This window comes from Gadus macrocephalus, chromosome 2 (genome assembly GCF_031168955.1).
Source record: "Gadus macrocephalus chromosome 2, ASM3116895v1".
Lineage (NCBI taxonomy): Eukaryota > Metazoa > Chordata > Actinopteri > Gadiformes > Gadidae > Gadus > Gadus macrocephalus.
In genome coordinates this window covers 5,052,272-5,075,660 of record NC_082383.1, presented here as the reverse complement: position 1 = coordinate 5,075,660, position 23,389 = coordinate 5,052,272, and the positions used below count along the sequence as shown (strand labels likewise).

Below are 23,389 nucleotides of genomic sequence, written 5' to 3'. Positions count from 1 at the left end.
CCCTCGGCTTTCCATATGGACAATCCTCATCCTGTGGCCTGCAGGACAAGTTTATGGGGGCGATGTGATTGGCAAGCAAAAAGAAAATCTATCCCTGCCTGAAACGATGTTGAGGCCACCAACCAACACCAATTATAGGAATATGTGAGTCATTATACTGTTGACAGCAGGTAGTGGGTTTGGGTGGTCTGACACTTGATGTGAGGAGGAGATGTACTGAGAGTGTGCCTGGGCTGATGACGGTGGAGTTAGACACGTTGTTTGGTGTCAAACTGCACTGCTTTGTAAAGTAACCTAGTTTGAACCAAAGAAGGTATGTGGATATGGACCCACCACAGTGGTCTCTCCTTCTCTAGTTCAACCCTAGCTGGACACACCTTCTCTGTTCACCTGAGAACTTATGGACAAAGCGCACCTGCCTCTGCATCGCCCCCCTCTTTGTGAAGAAAACCTTGTGTATCTTCTCAATGTACTTGCGTGTATGCTATCTTGTATGTGTCTTGTAACACTTCCCACATACATGATCTCGTTAAACATTTCCTCAACGTTTGTCTATTATAGGGTTGTTTCCGCATTTGTACCTGCCCTCCTTGCCTAAACAGTGTCTGTGTGGGTTATTATGGCTATATAAAGGATATCGATTTTATATAAGATCTATATCATCACCTGACCTCACAAAACCTGACATCACTCCCGTGATGAAAATGTTTCAGCACCCTTATTCTTTATCTTCTGATTGTTGTTGTAATTAGTGTGTCTCCATCCAGGCAAAGAGTGATGTTTTCTCCGTCCCAACAGGTGGTTGTACTTGTACGAGAGTTAGACAACTGTTGTCCAAAACCCTGTCTACAGGACATTCCACCTAGATCGACGAGGACCTGTGTTTCCATGTAGATCGACTCTCGCAAGAGTTGTCCAGGCACGTGCTTAGCTCTGACGGCACCGTTAGTTAACCGATCGAAAGCAAGAGGGAGTCATATTCAAATGTTTCTGCAACAGTGCCGTACTGTCCCTTCTGTGCATTTACTCTGCATATCAAGCGGGGAACTCTCGTAAACCACCCCTACCTGTAAACAACAGAGCGAGACGGTTGTGTGCATGTTGTGCCTTTTGTGGGAAGAAGATGAGTTATTCATCTGGGGCCTCATTACAGAAACTACCTAACTCTGAAATCCTATCCTATCTTGAGATAGGAAGGCATTCAGGGGTTTTGGTATTACAGAAGGTTTCCTAACTTAACTTCGTAAGAAATCCTATCTTATCTTAAGATGGGAATTTAGCAATTGCAGAACTATCCTATGTTAGGAATTCCTTAAGTTATGATCCCTAGGTGGCCCTGCACCCTGTCCTATATTCAAAACAACTGTAAATAACTGAAAAAGATGGCTGCAGCACTGCTAGTAGGTCTGCATGACAATGAAGAAGAGGAGCATCACAACAGAAATGTGATGGCTGAAAGGCTACCGAGACCGCATAATAATGTGGTAGATTTTCCTGACCATATTTTAATTTAATTTTATCGCCTGCAAAGAGATTCAATTTTGAATTTTGTGGAAGAATTACTTTACTAATTCATAACTCCTCTTTTTGTTCTCTGTACCAACAGTTAGGATTACCTAAATTAAGATAAATTAGGTGGTCAAAGTTAAGATAGGAAATGGCCAACAGGTTAGAGACTGCTTCTGTAATAAGAAGTTAAGATTTTTCTTGTCTTTGAGTGCTTTTCTTAAAATAGGATGAGAAGTTAGGTTTTTTTTCTGTAATGAGGCTGGATGCAAACAGAAATCCTTAAGTGTGTGTAGATTGTGAACGTCTCTGGTAGAATGCTGATTTTGAGTGTCTCTGGTAGAATGTAGAATGTGGATGTCTCTGGTAGAACGTACATCTAGAATGTCTCTGGTAGAATGTAGAATGTGGATGTCTCTGGTAGAACGTACATCTAGAATGTCTCTGGTAGAATGTAGAATGTGGATGTCTCTGGTGCAGGGCCTATGACGGTGCGCGGGGGGAAGAAGCTCTGCATCTCCATCCAGGAACACATGGCCATCGACGTCTGCCCCGGGCCAATCAGACCCATCCGCCAGATCTCCGCATACTTCCCCCGCGTCTCCCCCACCTCCCCCACCCCACTCTCCCCCAACCCGGCCTCCACGGTAATCCTCGGTGGCGCCGGCCTCGGGGGCGTGGTCTCTGGCCCGGCGGCGGGTCACCTCCTGTCACCGCTGCTGCCTCACGGGGGCGGGGCTATGGGGCGCGGGGGTGGAGCTATGGGGCGAGGGAGCGGGTCCCTCTCCCAGACCAGCAGCATGGACACGTCCATGGAGATCCACAGCTCGGACAGCGACGACTGCAGTGAGCTGGCATGATCTCTCTCTGTGTGGTGTCCACGTTTGTGTAGGTGTGTGTCTCTGTGTGTGTGTTTGTGTGTTGGTGTGTGTGTTTGTGTATGGTTTGTGTCTCTTTGTGGTGCCCTGTGGGTCTAGCTGTGTGTGTGTGTGTGTGTGTGTGTGTGTGTGTGTGTGTGTGTGTGTGTGTGTGTGTGTGTGTGTTTATTGCAGCAGCGTGTGTGTGTGTGTGTGTGTGTGTGTGTGTGTGTGTGTGTGTGTGTGTGTGTGTGTGTGTGTGTGTGTGTGTGTGTGTGTGTGTGTGTGTGTGTGTTACAGCAGCGTGTGGTGTCTTCAAACAGTCCCCCAGGTCAGGTGTGGGCCATAGTTTATAACCCCCCTTGCAGGAAAAAGCAGGTGTCATAAGACCGGATTCTGGCAGCTCTGCTCCTCGCACATCGTAGAGTTGCACAATCCAGCCACAAGCCTCAAGGAGACACAGGCAGGGACAGGCAGGATTTGTATCCGGCCACCTATATGTGGTGTTGTCAGGAAAGTCGGAATAGTGCAGAACCAGATTATTGATTGGTGCTGTATTTTTAGCTGGGTCAAACATCAAGTCAGGTTTCAGCTATCAATCACAGTTACATTGTGACACAGGAGCCCCGAAACGTTTAACCCCTGGAGCCCTCAGTCTAATGACGTTCAGGGCTCCACCTGCAGTGGAATTGGCTGCGTGTCATATCGAGGTTATGTCTGCTAGAGCGATATGTAGCGGGTAGACTTTAGGGGACCGAGCATGGATCCCTGTGGGTTACCCCTTGTGATGCTGCTTGTGAGGTTACAAGACATACTCTGCTTAACCTGAGAGGGAGAACTGAAACACAGCTCCACAACAAGCTACACTACATGAACCCACAAAAAAACTATGACTGCACAACACTACACTAATCTATATTAGACCTACACCAAAACAACACTACAATAAAAGGACACTACATGACACAAAAAACCACACCCCATTATACCAAAACAACGCTACATTAAGACTACACACACAATCCTTCTGCTTATCTTTGTTTTTACAAGACTCCCTCTCTTCTAAGATGTCCTTGAGGCAGGTATTTAGTTTGGAGCTGAGGTGTACTGACTCCCACTCCCACGTCACAAGCCCAACATCGCTTTACTGCTACTAGAATATTCCATCCTCGTTAGCCAAGATCGTCTTGGCCATTGATTCATAAAAGTCCCTATGTTGTCAATAGTAAACAATTAGTAATTCACTGAAGGAGCAGACGGAGATCAGATCAGATTATATTCTGGGGAAAATAATTTAATTAATAGAACTTTCCAGACCGGTCGTGTGGACATAATTCCCCATGAGAACAACAAATGATTCAAACACATTCTGGATCACTCCCTTCCGACAGAAGAAGTATTTACAACAAATCTCATTGACTGGATGCCTGAAGACAAGTGGCTGGGAGGACTCAAGGGAAGATACTGCAAATCTATTACTTGAGGGAGATTTGAGTATTATAAATGTTTACTGTCGTACTATTTTAGAGCTAGTACAAGTACTATTACTATTAAATTGACCTTGCTGGGCTTCATGCATCTGTTGCATTCATTTCTGCTCAGATATCTTATGTGTGGGTTTGTTGTGTGTTTGTGTGAGAGAGTGTGTGTATATGTTGTTTCAGTCTGTATAATGGTTTGTATAAGGGTACTGTGTGTGTGTGTGTGTGTGTGTGTGTGTGTGTGTGTGTGTGTGTGTGTGTGTGTGTGTGTGTGTGTGTGTGTGTGTGTGTGTGTCTAGCTGCTCTAGAAACATTGTGTATAATGTATGTGTGTGTACATTTGTGTGTGTCTGCGTGTATGTGTACCTGTGTGTGTGTGTGTGTGTGTGTGTGTGTGTGTGTGTGTGTGTGTGTGTGTATGTGTGTGCCTGTACGTGTGTGTGTGTGTGTGTAGCTGCTCTAGGAACGCTGGAGTTTGAGTTGTTCTACCAGCAGACCACCAGCCAACTGCACTGCACCATCCTCAGAGCTAAGGTAGGGGTGAGCGCGTGTGTGTGTGCATGTGTGCATGTGTGCGACGTGCATCCACGCTTTAGTCACAAACGGGATTACATTTCAACATAATCTCCTCACATTCCGCTCCTTTCCAGCTAAATATTTAAAAACATCCAATTAGAGCCCTCCTGTTGCCCAGGGTTCCAAGCGTCTGGGAGCAGGTCGCGATGCCACGGCTGTTGACAGTACATAAAGCGCGATCACGAGCTGGATGTCGCAGGGTTTCCCGCCAATAACCTTTCGGACAAACATCTTGTTGCACCAGCTCGAGGACATTACATCGGAGCGCAAGCATGCGTGGGTGTGTGTATGCGCCTGTGTATGCCTGTGTGTGTGTGTGTGTGTGTGTGTGCCTTTGTGTGTGTGTGCGTGTGTGCTGCCTGTGTTTGTTTCTGTTTGTCTGTGTGCATCAGCCACAGGGAATGTGATCTGCACAACTAGAATAGGGCACAAGCTTCATATAAAGTTAAAATCTTCATAAATAAATATATATAATATAAATATTTAACATTAAATATTTAAGTATCCAACAAAAGGTAATACCCTCTTTTCTGAAAAGTTCATGCAGAGAATATATTAGTAAATAGTCTATAAATATGAAGTAAAGTATCCTTTCCAACCCTGCGCACGTCTTGTTTTCTGTATCCTCATTAGGGAAATATATGTCAACTGTGTTGATTACTGATTATGTTCACCTGTGTTCTGGTTAATTAACACTCAGTTTCTGTCCCTCTCCGTTGCTTGTTTATTCCTTCGTATTTCTGTCATGTCTCTGCATATTGGTTCTTCTGGTTCCAGTAAAAGAGATTTTCATATTCTTAATGATTGTTCTTAAAGAGTGATAGTCTTAATAAATGGATACATTTCTACTCAAGCCTTAAATTTGGCTAAATGTGACCCTATGATAACTAACTCCGGCATATACAGAATTTGACCCGATGATCACTACCTGCTGTATATAAGGGATGTGAACCTTTATTCTCTGTTCTCTTTGTCTCCAGGGTCTTAAACCCATGGACTTCAATGGCTTGGCCGACCCCTACGTCAAACTGCATCTGCTGCCCGGAGCGTGCAAGGTAATGATGAGAGAGAGACAGAGAGAGAGAGAGAGAGAGACAGCGAGGACATCTATCCTCTCTCTCCTCCCTCCTCTCCCATTCCCTCCCTCCCTCCTCCTCCCCCTTCCCAACCTCCATCTCTACAGGTGGATTCAATTAAATCCAAAAAGAGCTTTATTGGCATGGCTACACTGATAAAGCAGTTGAAAAATGAAACAAAATAATAATAATAATAATAATACTAAGCTCTCTCTTTCTTTCTTTCTCTCTCTTTCTTTTCCTCTACCTCTCTCTTCCTCACAGGCCAACAAGTTGAAAACCAGGACAATCAGGAACTCTCTGCACCCGGTGTGGAACGAGACTCTGACATACATCGGCATCACTGAGGAAGACATGCACAGGAAGACCCTCAGGTGTGTGTGTGTGTGTGTGTGTGTGTGTGTGTGTGTGTGTGTGTGTGTGTGTGTGTGTGTGTGTGTGTGTGTGTGTGTGTGTGTGTGTGTGTGTGTGTGTGTGTGTGTGTGTGTGCGGCGTGCGCGCGAGTGCACGAGAGTGCACGAGAGATAATCAATTAAAAATGTTATGAAAACACATATGTTGATTTGTCATGTGGACACGATGCTGTCAGATGTCAGCAGGGATGCCATGATAGTGATAGATTTTAATTGTGGTCACGCAGCAGCTTAGCAATTCAGCGCCGCTAACCTTCGCTGCTAATAAATCTTTGGAACTCTGCCGTTGACATTAAGCTAGCCTGCTAGCCTGTCCCCGCAAGCTAATTAAAATGTCAACCTGGAGACTTATGGTAGCGTGGTGGACTAAAAGATCGTTCAGCCCTTGCCATCTAACACACAAACGCACACCATACACACGCACACAAACACTTCCCCCATGCGTGGAAGAACTGCCCAAATACAGATTGTCTCCCAAAGAGCGTGTTTGTTGTTTGTGATTGTTGTTTGTTCCATGTCAATCTCTTTGCAAGTCTGTGTCTTTCTACCTAGTCATATGATTCCAGTCTTCAGCCCGGAACACAAAACATTCTGCAGACCCAGACCTGATCAATATCGCTTAAAGTACACCGCGGCCACGCCCCTAGCGGATCGCTAGCATAATGTCATTTACTTTTGAACTGTTCTCTCTGTTCTCTTCTTGGATAATAGCTCTCTGAAGTTGATGTTATCTCTACACCATAGAATATAATGAACCTCCACCCTCAGACAGAAACCTCCACCCTCAGACACCTCCACCCTCAGACACCTCCACCCTCAGACACCTCCACCCTCAGACACCTCCACCCACAGACACCTCCACCCTCAGACAGACACCTCCACCCACAGACAGACAACTCCACCCACAGACACCTCCACCTTCAGACACCTCCACCTTCAGACACCTCCACCCTCAGACAGACACCTCCACCCACAGACACCTCCACCTTCAGACACCTCCACCCTCAGACAGACACCTCCACCCACAGACACCTCCACCCTCAGACAGACACCTCCACCCACAGACACCTCCACCCACAGACAGACACCTCCACCCTCAGACACCTCCACCCACAGACAGACACCTCCACCTTCAGACACCTCCACCCTCAGACAGACACCTCCACCCACAGACACCTCCACCCTCAGACAGACACCTCCACCCACAGACACCTCCACCCACAGACAGACACCTCCACCCACAGACACCTCCACCCACAGACAGACACCTCCACCCTCAGACACCTCCACCCACAGACAGACACCTCCACCCTCAGACACCTCCACCCACAGACACCTCCACCCTCAGACACCTCCACCCACAGACAGAAACCTCCACCCTAAAACAGACATCTCTCCACCCTGAGACAGTGTGTGTGTGTGTGTGTGTGTGTGTGTGTGTGTGTGTGTGTGTGTGTGTGTGTGTGTGTGTGTGTGTGTGTGTGTGTGTGTTTGTGTGTGTGCGCATGAGTGCATTTATGTGTGTATGTGTGCGTGGATAATATGTGTCTACCAGAAGTGGATCCTCCGCACTACACTCATCAGATAAGGAGGAGGCGTTATTAATTATTGATGGAGCAGGTAGAATGCAAAAAATAAATACATGCAGTAAAATATATCTATATGCACACACATGTAGTCCTAAAAGCAAGAAATGCAATGTCAACATTCAAGATGAATTATATGATAGAAATTATACTTAATTGTCCCTCTTGAGATTCAGGAATACCACCTTTGTCTGTGTGACGCCTACCTTGACCCCTGACCCCTATTTTGACCCCTGCGCTGACCCCTACCTTGAGCCCTGACCCCTGCGGTGACCCCTACCATGACCACTGACCTTTTCCTTGGTCACTGACCCCTGAATTGACCCCGGACCCCTGCGTTGACCCCAGGTTGTCAGTGTGTGACGAGGACAAGCTGACTCACAACGAGTTCATCGGGGAGTCGAGGGTTCCGCTGCGACGCGTCAAACCAGACCAGACCAAGTACTTCCACACCTGCCTGGAGCACCCGCCCCCGGTAACCCACCCACACACACACACACACACACACACACACACACACACACACACACACACACACACACACACACACACACACACACACACACGCAGTAGCACACAGTAACACACATACACAACACACACACATACACACACACAGTAACACACATACACAACACACACACACACACACACACACACGCAGTAGCACACAGTAACACACATACACAACACACACACATACACACACACAGTAACACACATACACAACACACACACATACACACACGCAGTAACACACAGTAACACACATACACAACACACACACTTACACACATGCAGTAACACACAGTAACACCCATACACATACACATACGTACACATACAAACACACACACACACACGGTAACACACACACACATCCGCCCTCTGTAATACACACACACACACACACACACACACACACACACACACAAACACACACACATCGACCGCCGGTAATAAAAAAAAACACACACACACGCACACACACACACACACACGCACACACAGAGACACATACAGACACACACACACACACACACACACACACACACACACACACACACACACACACACACACACACACACACACAAAACCACCAGCCCTGTTAATGCACACATAAACACACACACACACACACACACACACACACACACACACACACACACACACACACACACACACACACACACACACACACACACACACACACACACACACAGACACACACACACACACACACAAAAGAAAACCCATATAAGAGACCTTATTGATGATTCATTTCTTCCCTCCCTAACCTCTCTCTCTCTGTCTCTCAGCTTCCTTCTCCTACAGCGATGGGCACAGCTCTGAGGGGAATATCCTGTTACTTAAGAGAGGTACCTGTCTGTCTGTATGGCTGTCTGTTTATCTACCTGTACGTCAGTCTGTCTGTCTGTTTCTCTACCTATCTGTCTGCCTGTCTGGCTTGCTTGATCCCTCTCGCTTTGAGGACATGCAGAAGGGGCCATATGTAATTTGGGCAGCTGAGCCTAAGCTGGTCCAAAAATACGATGTCCACTGTTGATTATCTGATCAATCACAACATTCAGACTTCGTAGCGCATATAATAAACCTTATGTGACCACATATAACATTTGTTGAACAATCGTTAAGATACACTGAAGTATCCTCTTCCCGAGAAAATTAAGCGGCCGATTAAACTTCATTGAGTAGCAGCGCAATTGGATAATCTAAACAACAAAGATCAAGGAGGATATCTAGCAGGCACTGTAATACTGTAGAGACAGACTTTGTAATCCAGGAACAATACAACACCCTCATGCTGTTTTGATGAGTATTGTAAATCCATGAATAACGCCCAAATTCATTGTTTTGCCTTAATCCCTCTCCTCCCACCTCTTCATTCAGTTCCCCATATTATTTAGGGACAGCCCGTTAGCCTTGGAGGCTAGTCCACGTGTTAGCCTGAGAGGCTAGTGCTTTCATTAGCATGAGAAGGCATAAGCGTGGGAGGCTTCACCAGTGGGTGAACCTTTGAAGGCTAGTGCTGGTGGTGTTTACATGGAAGACTAGTCTCATAATTAGCATGAAAGGATTTCATAGCTCTCTTGTTATCATGGAAGGCTACTCCTGGTGTTAGCATGTGAAGCTAGTACTGGTGTTGACATGTCTTATAATGAGCTTTATATTATTAGGGCGTGTTGTTTGCCAGTTGAGTGTTGCTCCTCTATTAACCCAGCTAATTAATTGTAATATCCATCACTGCAGGATGAGGACGCTAATGAAACAAATTATCCAATCAAAGCACAAAAAATTAGGCATTCAGGACACGGAACGTGCCTCTGAAATTACAAAATTGAGTACAACATGGTGGGACAGATTACGCAGCCCAACAGACAGATTCACCTCAACTGGTTAAAAAACCAAAGAGGCAAAAAAACGGAATATTTGGTATTTTTATTATTCGTCGGATTGATTGAAAATAAAACTGATGCATTCCTTTTTTTCATAACAATATAAGCAGACAGCGTTGAGTCTTGCGTAGATACTATTCCCCGCGTGGTTTGGTTAGCTTGCCCTAGAAGACCCTATTACGGAGGGGGCGTTTGGAGTAAATTAATCCCAGCAGGATGGAGACAGATTCATGCCTACTGTCCTCTACCTTCTGCTTTATGCTCGTCTGGGATTAATAAAGTAGTTTCTTATCAGCTGGTCCAGAAAGAGAAAGAAAACCCATTCCCAGTTCCTGGGTTTGGTGTAACTTGAGATTCTAGTGTGAATAGTCATTTGTTCAGGGGCTCGTTTCAATGTCTACCAAACTGATGTCAGTCACTGTTTAAGAAGAAGAACCAAACAAAGACAAACCAATGTGATGTTGAGGCCTTCCGACAAGGTGGATAAGGCCATTTCTCTTCCCAGTCACAGAATAAATGGGATCTCAAACTGTTGAGATGCTGTCGCCCATTCAGGAAGAGTGACAATGGTGCTTTGTTTGGAGAGCAAGATAACTTCTTATTGAAGTAAATACCCTGCACTGGTGTGTGTGTGTGTGTGTGTGTGTGTGTGTGTGTGTGTGTGTGTGTGTGTGTGTGTGTGTGTGTGTGTGTGTGTGTGTGTGTGTGTGTGTGTGTGTGCTTGTGCTTGTGCGTGCGTGCGTGCGAGCGAGCGAGCGAGCGAGAGAGAGAGAGAGTGTATCTGAGACATACAAAGAAAATAACCAGTTTGTTATACGTTGTTTTTGATTCATTATCAGACATGTTTGTATTTTTCAATCATTAGATGCTTCAAGTCAATGCAATTTACAGTGAAAACAGAGACAGGACATTAAGGAGCAGGTAAGGGTTAGACAGTACAGAGACAGGTCATTGAAGAGCAGAGAGGGTTAGACAGTACAGAGACAGGTCATTGAGGAGCAGAGAGGGTTAGACAGTACAGAGACATGTCATTAAGGAGCAGGTATGGGTAAGGGGTCATCTTGCTCCAGGAGGCCTACAGGTAGAGTGAGGACATTAGGGCTCAAACACAGAACTTTGTGTTCAAGCAGGATTAAACACTTTGTTTCTATAGCGTTGTGTTTGGCTCTATATCATTGTGTTTGGTTCTGTAGTGTTGTGTTGGCTCTATAGAGTTGTGTTTGGTTCTATAGAATTGTGTTTGGTTCTAAAGCATTGTGTTTGGTTCTATAGCATTGTGTTTGGTTCTATAGCGTTGTGTTTGGTTCTATAGCATCATGTTTGGTTCTATAGCGTTGTGTTTGGTCCTATAGCGCTGTGGTTTATTCCGTATCATTGCGGTTGGTTCTGTAGCGTTGGTTTGGTTATTGAAGCGCAGGCGCTTCAATACTGGTCAACGCGGGAATAGTAGGGTTGTAAGCTCGGCTGGACAGGATGGAGGCTGTTAGTTTTATGATTCAAGTAATAACCGTTGAGGGAAGAAGTAGAATCCTGTTGTGTTGTTAAATGACTGGAAGCACCTCGAGGCGATAGCCTTCCTCCTGTAGGAAGCACTTTGCTTGGTGAGCCGTGGAAGCGTGATTTTATAGATGGGATCGGTAGGGACTCGTTTCGCAACCTCTGACCTTGAATTCGGGTTGTACGCTCTGAGCTGTTACAGACAGCAAGCTAACAACACATATACTGTCTATGCTACTACTTAGCTGCCGGTTTCTAATACTGACTGCAAACTAAGAACTGCTATACTTTCTTTGTTGCTACAGTATTAGTCTCTATCTATATAGCCTTCTGACCACAAAGTGTTAAACAGTAGCTGAAAAGTAATGATACATACTGGCTGCTGTATATCATAATCCATCTCTCACCATCCACATTCATCATCCAATTTAAATTACCCTTAACTTATCAAAGTTACATCTTCTTATAACAAATTACATTTGAACACCTGGCTGGTGTTACAATGACAGATTGTAGCCTTCTGGGAGAATGTGGGGTGAAATCTAGGCCAGATTACCGCTAACGACCGTGTTTAATGTGTCATCATAATAATGTAGTATATAATAATAACAGGGTGTGGGGATGGGTCTGTTAGAGCTGCCATTAACTTTAATGTGACTGGCTGAAACCTTGCCATGGCGTGAATATTAAATGTCCCGGAGCTCAGATCACCGCCGAGAAATTGAGTTTTTAAAATTAGTTGTCACCCAGAGGAGACGCTGAAAGACGGCGCTAAGTGATCGTTCAGGTGCGCTGTGGTGTGGCGCTGTGGCGTGCGTGTGTGTGTGTGTGTGTGTGTGTGTGTGTGTGTGTGTTAGTATTATTGTTTATCATGTGTGTGTGTGTGTGTGTGTGTGTGTGTGTGTGTGTGTGTGTGTGTGTGTGTGTGTGTGTGTGTGTGTGTGTGTGTGTGTGTGTGTGTGTGTGTTTGTGTGTTTGTGTGTGTGTGTTTGTGCACGTATTATTTCTGTATTGTGTGGATGTCATTGATTATGTGACAGTATCAGTATATGTTTGTGTGTCCATATTTACTGAACCCCCTGACCACTTGGGAGGTGTGTGAGAGAGGCAGGGGGAGAGGGCTCGGTCTCTCTCTCTCTCTCTCTCTCTCTCTCTCTGTCTCTGTCTCTGTCTCTGTCTCTGTCTCAGTCTCAGGCTAGCCAACCTTATGCGCTAAGCTTCTCTGCTAAACGTAGCCCCTAAAGCTAGCCGCTAGGCTTGCCCGCTAACCTTAGCCGCTAACCCCCCCCCCCTCACCTGACCATAACTGCTCTTCTCCTCCGACAGTGGGAGAACGAGCAGCTGCACAGCCTTGAGGAGCGGGGCCGTCTCCTGCTCTCCCTGCAGTTCCTCCAGGCCAGGGAGGCGGAGGGGGGAGTGGGAGCGGGCGAAGACCTCCGTCGTGGCGGAGGGCTCTGTGTCGGCGTGCGGCGGTGTGCCCACCTGGCCGCCATGGACGTCAACGGCTTCTCCGACCCCTACGTCAAAATGTGAGTTCTGCTGCGCTCTGAGACCCGCTGCTCTCTGTTCATCTAGCAGACGCTCATTTCAGAGGAACCCACTGTGGTCGTCGGGGATCGAACCCAGGACATTTCGGCTGGGAGTCAACCCCCCCCCCCCCCCCCCCACCGGACGAGCCTCGGCAGTACAGAGGCTGTAGAACGGTGTCTGTTCATCACCTCTCTGCCGGTCTCGGCTTTTTGACTTGTGTTTTGTTTGGATGTGGAAAAGGCTGGAGGAGTTATGTCGTTAATGTGGGTTAACTCGACTCTTAGAGGAAGCCACTTGTTTTAAATGCGGCAACACAGAACAGAACCATTAGAATAAACTGTGTGAAACATTGTGAGGCACCACTACGAATAGAATAATAAGCCACCGAATCATCTTTTGACCAAAACGTGTTGTACCACCACAGTTCTACTGGTTACAATCTGAGCTGCCCAGTGCAACCACAGCATGATTTCCCAGCACAGACACAGATTTCATTACGAAAACGTCCTTCATGGACACTGGGCTTGGCGGCGAGTTGCAGACGGAAGTGCCAGCTGCTGTAGGAGGAGATCTCCGTGAGAGGCTGAGAGGCGAAGAGATAACCAGTACAGACCATAATATTACACACAATAACCCCCAGCACGTCTGTTTCCTGCTGGTCCTGTTGGCATGGCAACTTGGCCCCACTTGATGAAGATGTGAAGTCGGTCCAAGAGGAAGCTGGTCCTGGACACCTCCTCGTTCTAAGCACTCCCTCTGCCAACCTCTCCCTATTAGCCTCTACCTCTCTCTACCAGCCCCTCTCTAGCAGCTTCTACCTCTCTCTACCATCCTCTCTCTACCACTCTCTACCTCACTCTACCAATTAATTTCTAGCAGCCTCTGCCTCCCTCTACCAACCTCTCTCTATAAACCTCTCCCCCTCCTTTAACTCTCTGTCAGGTAGCCGGTAGAGCGAGGCATTAAACATTGCCAGGGTGAGGGGTTTGTTTCCCACTGCAGCCTTGCTCAGAATGATCGAACGCACGGCATTGTACGCTGCTGTTGATGAAAGCATTCACCGAATGGCTTGTATACTTTTATTTATCAATTAAATGCACTCGCAAACAAACAAATACTGACGCAATGCAACCTTTCTCATTGTGTGTGTTTTTGTTTCACTTGGGAGAGAGAGAGCAGGGGCAGGAGAGTGTGGTATCATTGTGTTATGATGACAATACTGCGCCCACGTTTTGACAATGCCTGTTTATTTGTGTTGTTAGCGCTAATCCTTTAGTGTTTATTGAACGACCTGTGGATTGTGTTCATCCAAAAGATTTCCTCTCCACTAATGGGCTTCAGTGCATCATTAGCCCGGGTGCTAAGTCACACACATCACACTTCACAAAGATTCATATACGCATAGCCACTGCCCACCCCCCACACACACACACACACACACACACACACACACACACACACACACACACACACACACACACACACACACACACACACACACACACACACACACACACACACACACACACACACACACACACACACACAAACCCTTTTCCTGAAGGGTATTGTGAGGTCTGTAATAGTGGATTTGTAACAGTAAAGTCTAATTGGACTGATTGTTTTTCAGTCGCTGTCAGCTTCGCTAAGTGAGATTTACCCAGAGAGCTTGGCTCCACCGCTCACTAGCTAATTAATAGTAATGTTCACAGCCTCGATCGCCATAGGAACTAATAGACAGTGGAGAGGAGAGGATGGGAGAGGAGAGGAGAGGAGAGGAGAGGAGAGGAGAGGAGAGGAGAGGAGAGGAGAGGGGGGAGAGGAGTGGATAGGAGAGAGGGGAGAGGAGAGGGGGGAGAGGAGGGGAGGGGAGAGGAGAGGAGAGGAGAGGATGGGAGAGGAGAGGAGATGAGAGGAGGGGAGAGGAGGGGAGAGGAGGGGAGACGAGACGAGAGGATAGGAGAGGAGGGGAGAGGAGGGGAAAGGAGAGGGGGGAGAGGAGAGGAGAGGAGGGGAGAGGAGGAGAGGAGAGGAGGAGAAAGGAGAGGGGAGCAGGGCATGGGTAGAGGAGAGGAGGAGAGGAGAGGGTAGAGGAAAGGAGAGGAGAGGAGGGGAGAGGACAGGAAAGAGGAGGGAGTATAGGGAAGAGGGAAGAGGTGTGGGGAGGGGAGAGGAAGGGAGAGGAGGGGAGGGGAGGAGACTAGGGGAGAGGAAGGAGAAAGGAAAGGGGAGCGGGGTGAGGTGAGGTTAGAGGATAGAGGCTAGAGGAGAGGGGAGGGAAGAGAGGAGAGGAGAGAGGAAAAGGGAGAATGTAGAGGAGAGGGTAGAGGAGGGGAGAGGGGAGTCTCTTCTATTAGTGAGGGACGACAAAGGAGCAGATTGTGTGGTTCATCATGGAAGTGTGATGATACCTGGAGGAAATTCCTCTGGCGGCAGACATAATTAGATAAAGGGGTGTGGGGGGGTATTACGGACGGGAGATAGGGAGTGTGTGTGTGTGTGTGTGTGTGTGTGTGTGTGTGTGTGTGTGTGTGTGTGTGTGTGTGTGTGTGTGTGTGTGTGTGTGTGTGTGTGTGTACTTGAGAGAGAGAGAAAATGATCAAAAGAGAATGAACGTTTTCTCTCCGAAGAGGAGAGACAGGAGCCACATCACATGAATATCAAAGCAAAACACTGCGAATCATCTCACCTCCCTTGCTCCTCCCCCTCCTCCCACTGCCCCTCCCCCCGTCTCCCCCCGTCTCCCCCCGACTCCCCCCTCTGTCTCTCCAACAGATACCTGAAACCTGACATACAGAAGAAATCCAAGCACAAAACAGCAGTGATTAAAAAGACACTCAACCCAGAGTTCAACGAGGTACGAGTCCAGTAGCAACCAGCACGCTGCACCTCCTCCAACCACCTCCATCACCACCTCCACGCTCCCTCCAACACCGCCACCGACCATCACCTTGATCACCTCCACCCCTCCATAACCTCCACCCTTCATCACCTCCATCACCACCTCCACGCTCCCTCCAACACCGCCACCGACCATCACCTTGATCACCTCCACCCCTCCATAACCTCCACCCTTCATCACCTCCATCACCACCTCCACGCTCCCTCCAACACCGCCACCGACCATCACCTTGATCACCTCCACCCCTCCATAACCTCCACCCTTCATCACCTCCATCACCACCTCCACGCTCCCTCCAACACCGCCACCGACCATCACCTTGATCACCTCCACCCCTCCATAACCTCCACCCTTCATCACCTTCATCACCACCTCCACGCTCCCTCCAACACCGCCACCGACCATCACCTTGATCACCTCCACCCCTCCATAACCTCCACCCTTCATCACCTTCATCACCACCTCCACGCTCCCTCCAACACCGCCACCGACCATCACCTTCATCACCTCCACCCCTCCATAACCTCCACCCTTCATCACCTTCATCACCACCTCCACTCTCCCTCCAACACCGCCACCGACCATCACCTTGATCACCTCCACCCCTCCATAACCTCCACCCTTCATCACCTTCATCACCACCTCCACGCTCCCTCCAACACCGCCACCGACCATCACCTTGATCACCTCCACCCCTCCATAACCTCCACCCTTCATCACCTCCATCACCACCTCCACGCTCCCTCCAACACCGCCACCGACCATCACCTTGATCACCTCCACCCCTCCATAACCTCCACCCTTCATCACCTTCATCACCACCTCCACGCTCCCTCCAACACCGCCACCGACCATCACCTTGATCACCTCCACCCCTCCATAACCTCCACCCTTCATCACCTTCATCATCTCAGCCACCTGCATGACCTCGGTGAACTCCATCACCTCTGTCACCTTAATCACCTTCACTTCCATCCGCCATCACATCCATCACCTTCATCACCTCCACCCTCTACATCCCCTCCACCCTCCATAACCTCCATCATCTCCAGCCTCCATAACCTCCATCATCTCCATGACCTCCACCCTCCATAACCTCCATCATCTCCTTGACCTCCACCCTTCATGACCTCCATGACCTCCACCCTCCATAACCTCCATCCCCTCCACCCTCCATAACCTCCGTCATCACCTTGACCTCAACCCTCCATAACCTCCATCACGTCTACCCTCTACCCTATATCACCTCCAACACCATCACCTCCTTCCTCCATCACTCCATCAACTTTAGAACATATAACTATGGAACATGCAAAACATAGAACTACGAAACTTAGGAATTTAGAACTATAGAACCATAGTTCCATAAAACATTGACCTATAGAACTTTAGAAAACACTTTACTAATTCAGGTTCCTCCCTCATTAACGCCAGATCTCTCAATACTTTTTGGTCGCTTAATAGATGGATAGGTCGATTAATGTGCACAATATATATCATATAATATAATATGATAATATGATAATCAACCGTCACCTCACCAAGAAGAGTGGTAAACTATAGTGTACATCATCTCCGGCAGAGCCACGGCTCATGGTTTAGCTCTGTAAAGCCATTTCCCTTACCGTTTTGTTTTGATACCTTTCTTGCATCATGCCCTTCATTATGTAATTATATCATATATCTTCATGCCCTTAAGTTTTTAGACATTCTCATTAAATCAGGATTCGGCGCGATAATCCACGGGGTATTTTCTCCCTCAACAATTAACAAATAAAAGTGATTGATGATAATGAGCCGATCAGAGGGATCGGCAGCGCTTTATCACGCTCACACACTCCAAGTGAAGATCTGAATCCGACAGCAGCCCCCGGAACACTAAGCCCCCCATCAACCACACCAAAGCTCCCATAATCCTCGGGGGTAAAGATCTTCAGAAAGCAGGCAAAGGAAGATTCCATCTCCCAGGTGCTGCTGATATGAAATGATCCAATTCAACTTCAAAATAGCAACAATTTCAGACAATACAACCCAAAGGTTCTCTGTGTTAGTGGTTTAGCTTTCATCAAATGCAGCTTAACAGTATATACATGTCATTAAGGCCGGTTTGCGTTTTAGATGCCTACGGGTAGGCACTTGGGTTCAAACGCAGAACCTTTCAGCTGGGGGAAAATCAATAACATTCCAACCACTAGACTAACCTCCTCAATTCTCATTGATGAATAGCACTGTTTCAGCCCGTAGGTGTTTTTGTTTTATTCAGGAAAAATCTGATGGGTCCAGACGGGCCCAGACGGGTCCAGAAAGCTCCAGACTAGGACCTAAAGCAGGTCTCTCTTTGTTCTGCAGGAGTTCTTCTACGAGATATCTCTGGCAGAGCTGGCTCATAAAACTCTCGAGGTCACGGTGTGGGACTACGACCTGGGCCGCTCCAACGACTTCATCGGTAAGAAAACTTGTCCTCTGGATCTCAAATTCGCTGTGGTTCACCAGAGCTCTAGTCTAGTTCGTGTTTGTTTGAATAGTCCATTCAAATTGGAATACCGTCTATTCAAAGACACAGGAACTAAAGCTGAACCTTACATTCAGAAGGCATCCCAGCACAAAACTGCACAGTTCAACTGAGAGTCCAAAGAAGATGCTTAAAGGAGTGCATCATGCTGTGTAATACAGCGTTTCTTGAAAACAGAGTAACAAAGTTTCACTTTGTAGGAACATATTCATTTAGCAGACACCTTATCTAGATCACCTTACAGTAAACATTATCATATGTAGATTAAGTAGTTAGTGGTTAGGGCATCTTGCTCAAGCATCTACTGTCAATCAACTGTTGGACGGTAAAATAGGAACCAAGAACCCTTTGACCGGGAGTCCCTGACCCGTTGACTACCCTGTCCCTACAGGATCTCATTCATTTTAAGGTCTTAATAGAAGTCACGATACCTTTGTCTTCACAAGTCCTGCTCTCTCTCTCTTGTCTGTGATTGGTTGGTGTTTTGGTCAGGTGGTGTCTGTCTGAGCTGTCACTCACAGGGCGACGCCCTCCGTCATTGGATGGACTCTCTGAAGAACAAGGGACAGAGGGTGGAGCGATGGCACATTCTGACCAATGAGCTCCCCCAGACCTTCAGCCACGACTAGCCCTGCCACGCTCCCAGGATGTGCATGTTGTCGCCTGGAACAGATGAATGTAACGTCATGACGACAAAGAGGAGTGCTGCATACGCGACACTGTGACCGTTGCTACCGTTAACCGGAGTCACGAAAACTAAATCCTTGTTTACAAAAAAATCTGTGGAGCATGTTTGCAAAAAGAGGTTTGCTTGTTGCTAGCCCGACCACTTCTGTCCTTACCATTAAACAAACAGACCACAAACATACCACAACCATACCACAAACACACAACAAACACACAACAAACACACCACAATCCGACCACAACCAGACTATGACCAAACCACAACACACCACAAACATTCCAGAAATACACCACAACCATAGTATAACTTTACCACAACACACCAAACCAAACCACACCATGCTTGGAGGTACGACCTCTTTAATTGTATTATTATTATTATCGTTCAATAATTCCCACCTTTTTTGAATACATGATCACAGTCTTTTGCACTCTATTTATTATTGATTTGAATTCACCGTCTGCATCCCGTGTGTGGTCGTCCACTAATGATGATGGTGATGACAAAGATTACAAAGACGAGATGGTTTCTTCTGTGTTGTTGCATGACACAATATGTGGATCTTCTTGTTTCTATGAACCCGGACCCCCAAGCCCCCCTACTGGGACCCAGCAGGGGGACTCTGCGGGGTTGGACTTCTTTATGCATGACCGAATGTGCGGATGTTTCTATATCGTTCTGATGTTTACACCTCGTGGTTCTTACCTTTCTATCAGGTGTTTTACGTTCTGTGAAACAATACACTTGGAATGCAATACAGTTACGACCAACCGGCTTTTCTTTGGTCTGAACACACACACGCACGCATGCACGCACACACACAAACAAACGTGCACGCACACACACACACACACACACACACACACACACACACACACACACACACACACACACACACACACACACACACACGGAAACACACATAATCAATAACACACACACACAAACATGACAAAAAAGGACACCGACACACACACACAAGAGGTATGATTTAGTGTGGTCATTGGTTGTGACCTCCAGGGGGCAGGGTCTCTCTGGTGGTTGGATGAACGATGACCGTTTGTCTTCTCTAATTGCTGCTGGAATTGAGCATCGCCAGAACACACACAGAAATATATTCTCAAACATATCACAGAGTTTTAAACAGGAGTTCATCCTGGGATTCATCCAACTGTCTGCCTTGCTTGATTTGACGGAGTTCAGGAATGATGTAACAGAATAATACCTATTTAAAAGTGGATGGTTCTGCTCCGACAATTTCTAATACAAGACGGTTCAGCTTCATTCAGGGGATTTAGCTGACGCTTCATGCGCGTGTTGTGAGACAGTTCTGTCCTTTTCTCTATCATCTCTGTTTAACATTGCCCTGGGTAAACACAGAGAGATTGGCTCAGTCGGGAACACTCTAACTGTGTGGGCATCATACTCTTCTAAATAGCTTCCTACCTATGGACCTACCCTCCTACCCTCCTATCTGCCTACACTCCTGCCTACCAGCCTTTTCTACCTACCTAGCTAGCTTCATCCTATCCACCTACCCTCCTATCTATAGATAGGAGGGTAGGTGGTAAGGTTGGTAGGATAGGTATAGCTATCCTTCCTACCTATAGGATAGGTATACCTATCCTACCTACCCTACTAACTACTACCTACCCTCCTATCTACCTATCCTCCTACCTACCCTACGACCTACCCTCCTATCTTTGTACCTACCCTCATAAATGCCTACCCTCCTATCTACCAAACACATCTATTTTAATATCACACAAGGGTTGTTTTTCTGTAGCTGATTGATATTTTACATCCTGTTCATTTATCGTGGACTGAACTCAGACAAACAACACAGAGACATATTTATGACTCCACTGGACATGTAATGAGGTACAACTTTATACGGAAGCCTCTGGTGGGAGCTAGCTGAGTGTTAATAGAACCATATATGTGTGAGTCAACCTTGATTATTTACCTGATGGAGAGCAGGTAGAAAATTATCCGGAGGTGGCAGCAAAATATTCAGGATTTAAAAATAAATTGGGGTTGTTTATGCATGAAGGGTCTATAGAGTATACACTAGACTTCGTGTGGGTTGGATGCCATCTAAAAGCTGAAATATATCAACCACCAAAACATTTCTTCGGTTATTTAATAATAGAAAACTGATGGATGCCTCACTAGATAACATCGATTTGTTTATTCGAATCCTGTTTAATGATGAAACACATAAATTAAGGTGTAGAAAGACTAGAGTTTAGTTAGAATATTTTGCTTCTCTTTTGCTCATTCATGTTGCAATTCTTTTATCTATTGATAAGTCCACTAGTAATATGGACTGATAGTGGTCAGAGAATCAAACGATCGAAACACATGATATCCAGTATTAGCAGGAAATACACCACATTACGGAGGCAAGACACGCTTTGAACATTGCTTCATTTTAACTTCAGCTTTCATCTCCAGAGCAGCTCTCCTTCAAACTCTATTTGTCTTCCCTCATAGACCTGTTGATGTATTCCGACTCGAGGGGAACTCAGAGTCCCGCAGACAGTTAGCTACCATGCTAAAGTTAGCTCCCATGCTACAGGCAGCAGCACCATGCTACAGGTAGAACCCAGGCACCATGTAGAACCAATGCTACAGGCAGTTAGCCCCCTGGCACCGGGTAGCGCCCAGGCACCGGGTAGCGCCCAGGCACCGGGTAGCGCCCAGGCACCGGGTAGCGCCCTGGCACCGGGTAACGCCACCCAGGCACCAGGTAGCGCCCAGGCACCGGGTAGCGCCCAGGCACCGGGTAGCGCCCTGGCACCGGGTAGCGCCCTGGCACCGGGTAACGCCCAGGCACCGGGTAGCGCCCTGGCACCGGGTAGCGCCCTGGCACCGGGTAGCGCCCTGGCACCGGGTAGCGCCGCCCTGGCACCGGGTAGCGCCGCCCTGGCACCGGGTAGCGCCGCCCTGGCACCGGGTAGCGCCTAGGCTATGGGAAGCGCCCAGGCTACGGGTAGCGCCCAGGCTGCGGGTAGCGCCCTGGCACCGGGTAGCGCCCTGGCACCGGGTAGCGCCCTGGCACCGGGTAGCACCCTGGCACCGGGTAGCGCCCTGGCACCGGGTAGCGCCCAGGCTGCGGGTAGCGCCCAGGCTGCGGGTAGCGCCCAGGCTACGGGTAGCGCCCAGGCTACGGGTAGCGCCTAGGCTACGGGTAGCACCCAGGCTACAGGTAGCACCCAGGCTACAGGTAGCGCCCAGGCACCGGGTAGCACCCAGGCTACAGGTAGCACCCTGGCACCGGGTAGCGCCCAGGCTGCGGGTAGCGCCCTGGCTGCGGGTAGCGCCCTGGCTGCGGGTAGCGCCCAGGCTACGGGTAGCGCCCAGGCTACGGGTAGCACCCAGGCTACGGGTAGCACCCAGGCTACAGGTAGCACCCAGGCTACAGGCAGAAGTTTCCTGAATTTTGTATCAGTAACACCTTACAATAAGGGTACATTATAAACCATTAATTAACATGGGTTATTGCAGTAATAAGCATGACTATATAGCATTAGCATAGATGTTAAGGAGAGTTAGAGTGGGGAGGTTAGAGTTAGGGTTAACCCTAAACCTTACCCTATTCAATGAGGTATAAATGAATATCTTAGTTAACATAAACAACATAGCTAACTGGTAATTAATTGTTATTTCATGCTTTTTACTGCACTAACTAATGGTTAATGAAAGTACTCTTATTGCAAAGTGTTACCTTTGTATCTGTGTTTTTGACCATAAAATAAGAACTTCTTAGGTTAAGTTGTTTTCAAAATATTTTGTGTATTCCTAATTATTTCAGTTTTCTTTGTTCTCCGTAAAAGGTCCTCATAAGGTCTACATGTCTAAACCATCCTCTGACAGGTCCTCATAATTGCAGCTGTCCTAATAGGTTCACAGTTTGATACAGCGTGTGTACAGCCAGTGTGCTTGTGTGCGTTTGAACGTGCATGCATATGTGTGTGTGTGTTTGTGTGTGTGTGTGTGTGTGTGTGTGTGTGTGTGTGTGTGTGTGTGTGTGTGTGTGTGTGTGTGTGTGTGTGTGTGTGTGTGTGTGTGCGTTCTTTCTCGTGTTTTTGTGAAGAACTCAGAAGGACATTTTTGATTAAAAACCATGAGGGCAAAGCGATCATCATAATAACCAGTTGATTAAACATATCTCTCAGAATTCTGGGATATAAAACTGTTCATTCTCAATTTACCTATTTCACAGATTGAAGTTAAGCAGCACCAGCAAGGTAAATTTGTATTTACTTGACTAGTTATGGTGCGCTGCCATACAAACATACCCATACCCATAATTAATGTTATGAGCTACACCTGTGCTTTTCT

General features: G+C 47.3%; 1 protein-coding gene across 1 annotated transcript; it reads left to right on the top strand.

The window, feature by feature from the left end:
* The first annotated feature begins 1,853 nt into the window (after positions 1–1,853).
* doc2a (double C2-like domains, alpha) lies at positions 1,854–19,806 on the top strand. Its single transcript, XM_060035459.1, has 10 exons — positions 1,854–2,352; positions 4,299–4,378; positions 5,401–5,475; positions 5,761–5,870; positions 7,844–7,970; positions 8,816–8,875; positions 12,737–12,939; positions 15,716–15,797; positions 18,192–18,288; positions 18,847–19,806. The coding sequence occupies exons 1-10, from the start codon at positions 1,992–1,994 to the stop codon at positions 18,981–18,983; spliced, it is 1,332 nt and encodes a 443-aa protein (XP_059891442.1). The 5' UTR covers positions 1,854–1,991; the 3' UTR covers positions 18,984–19,806.
* The last annotated feature ends 3,583 nt before the right edge of the window (positions 19,807–23,389 follow it).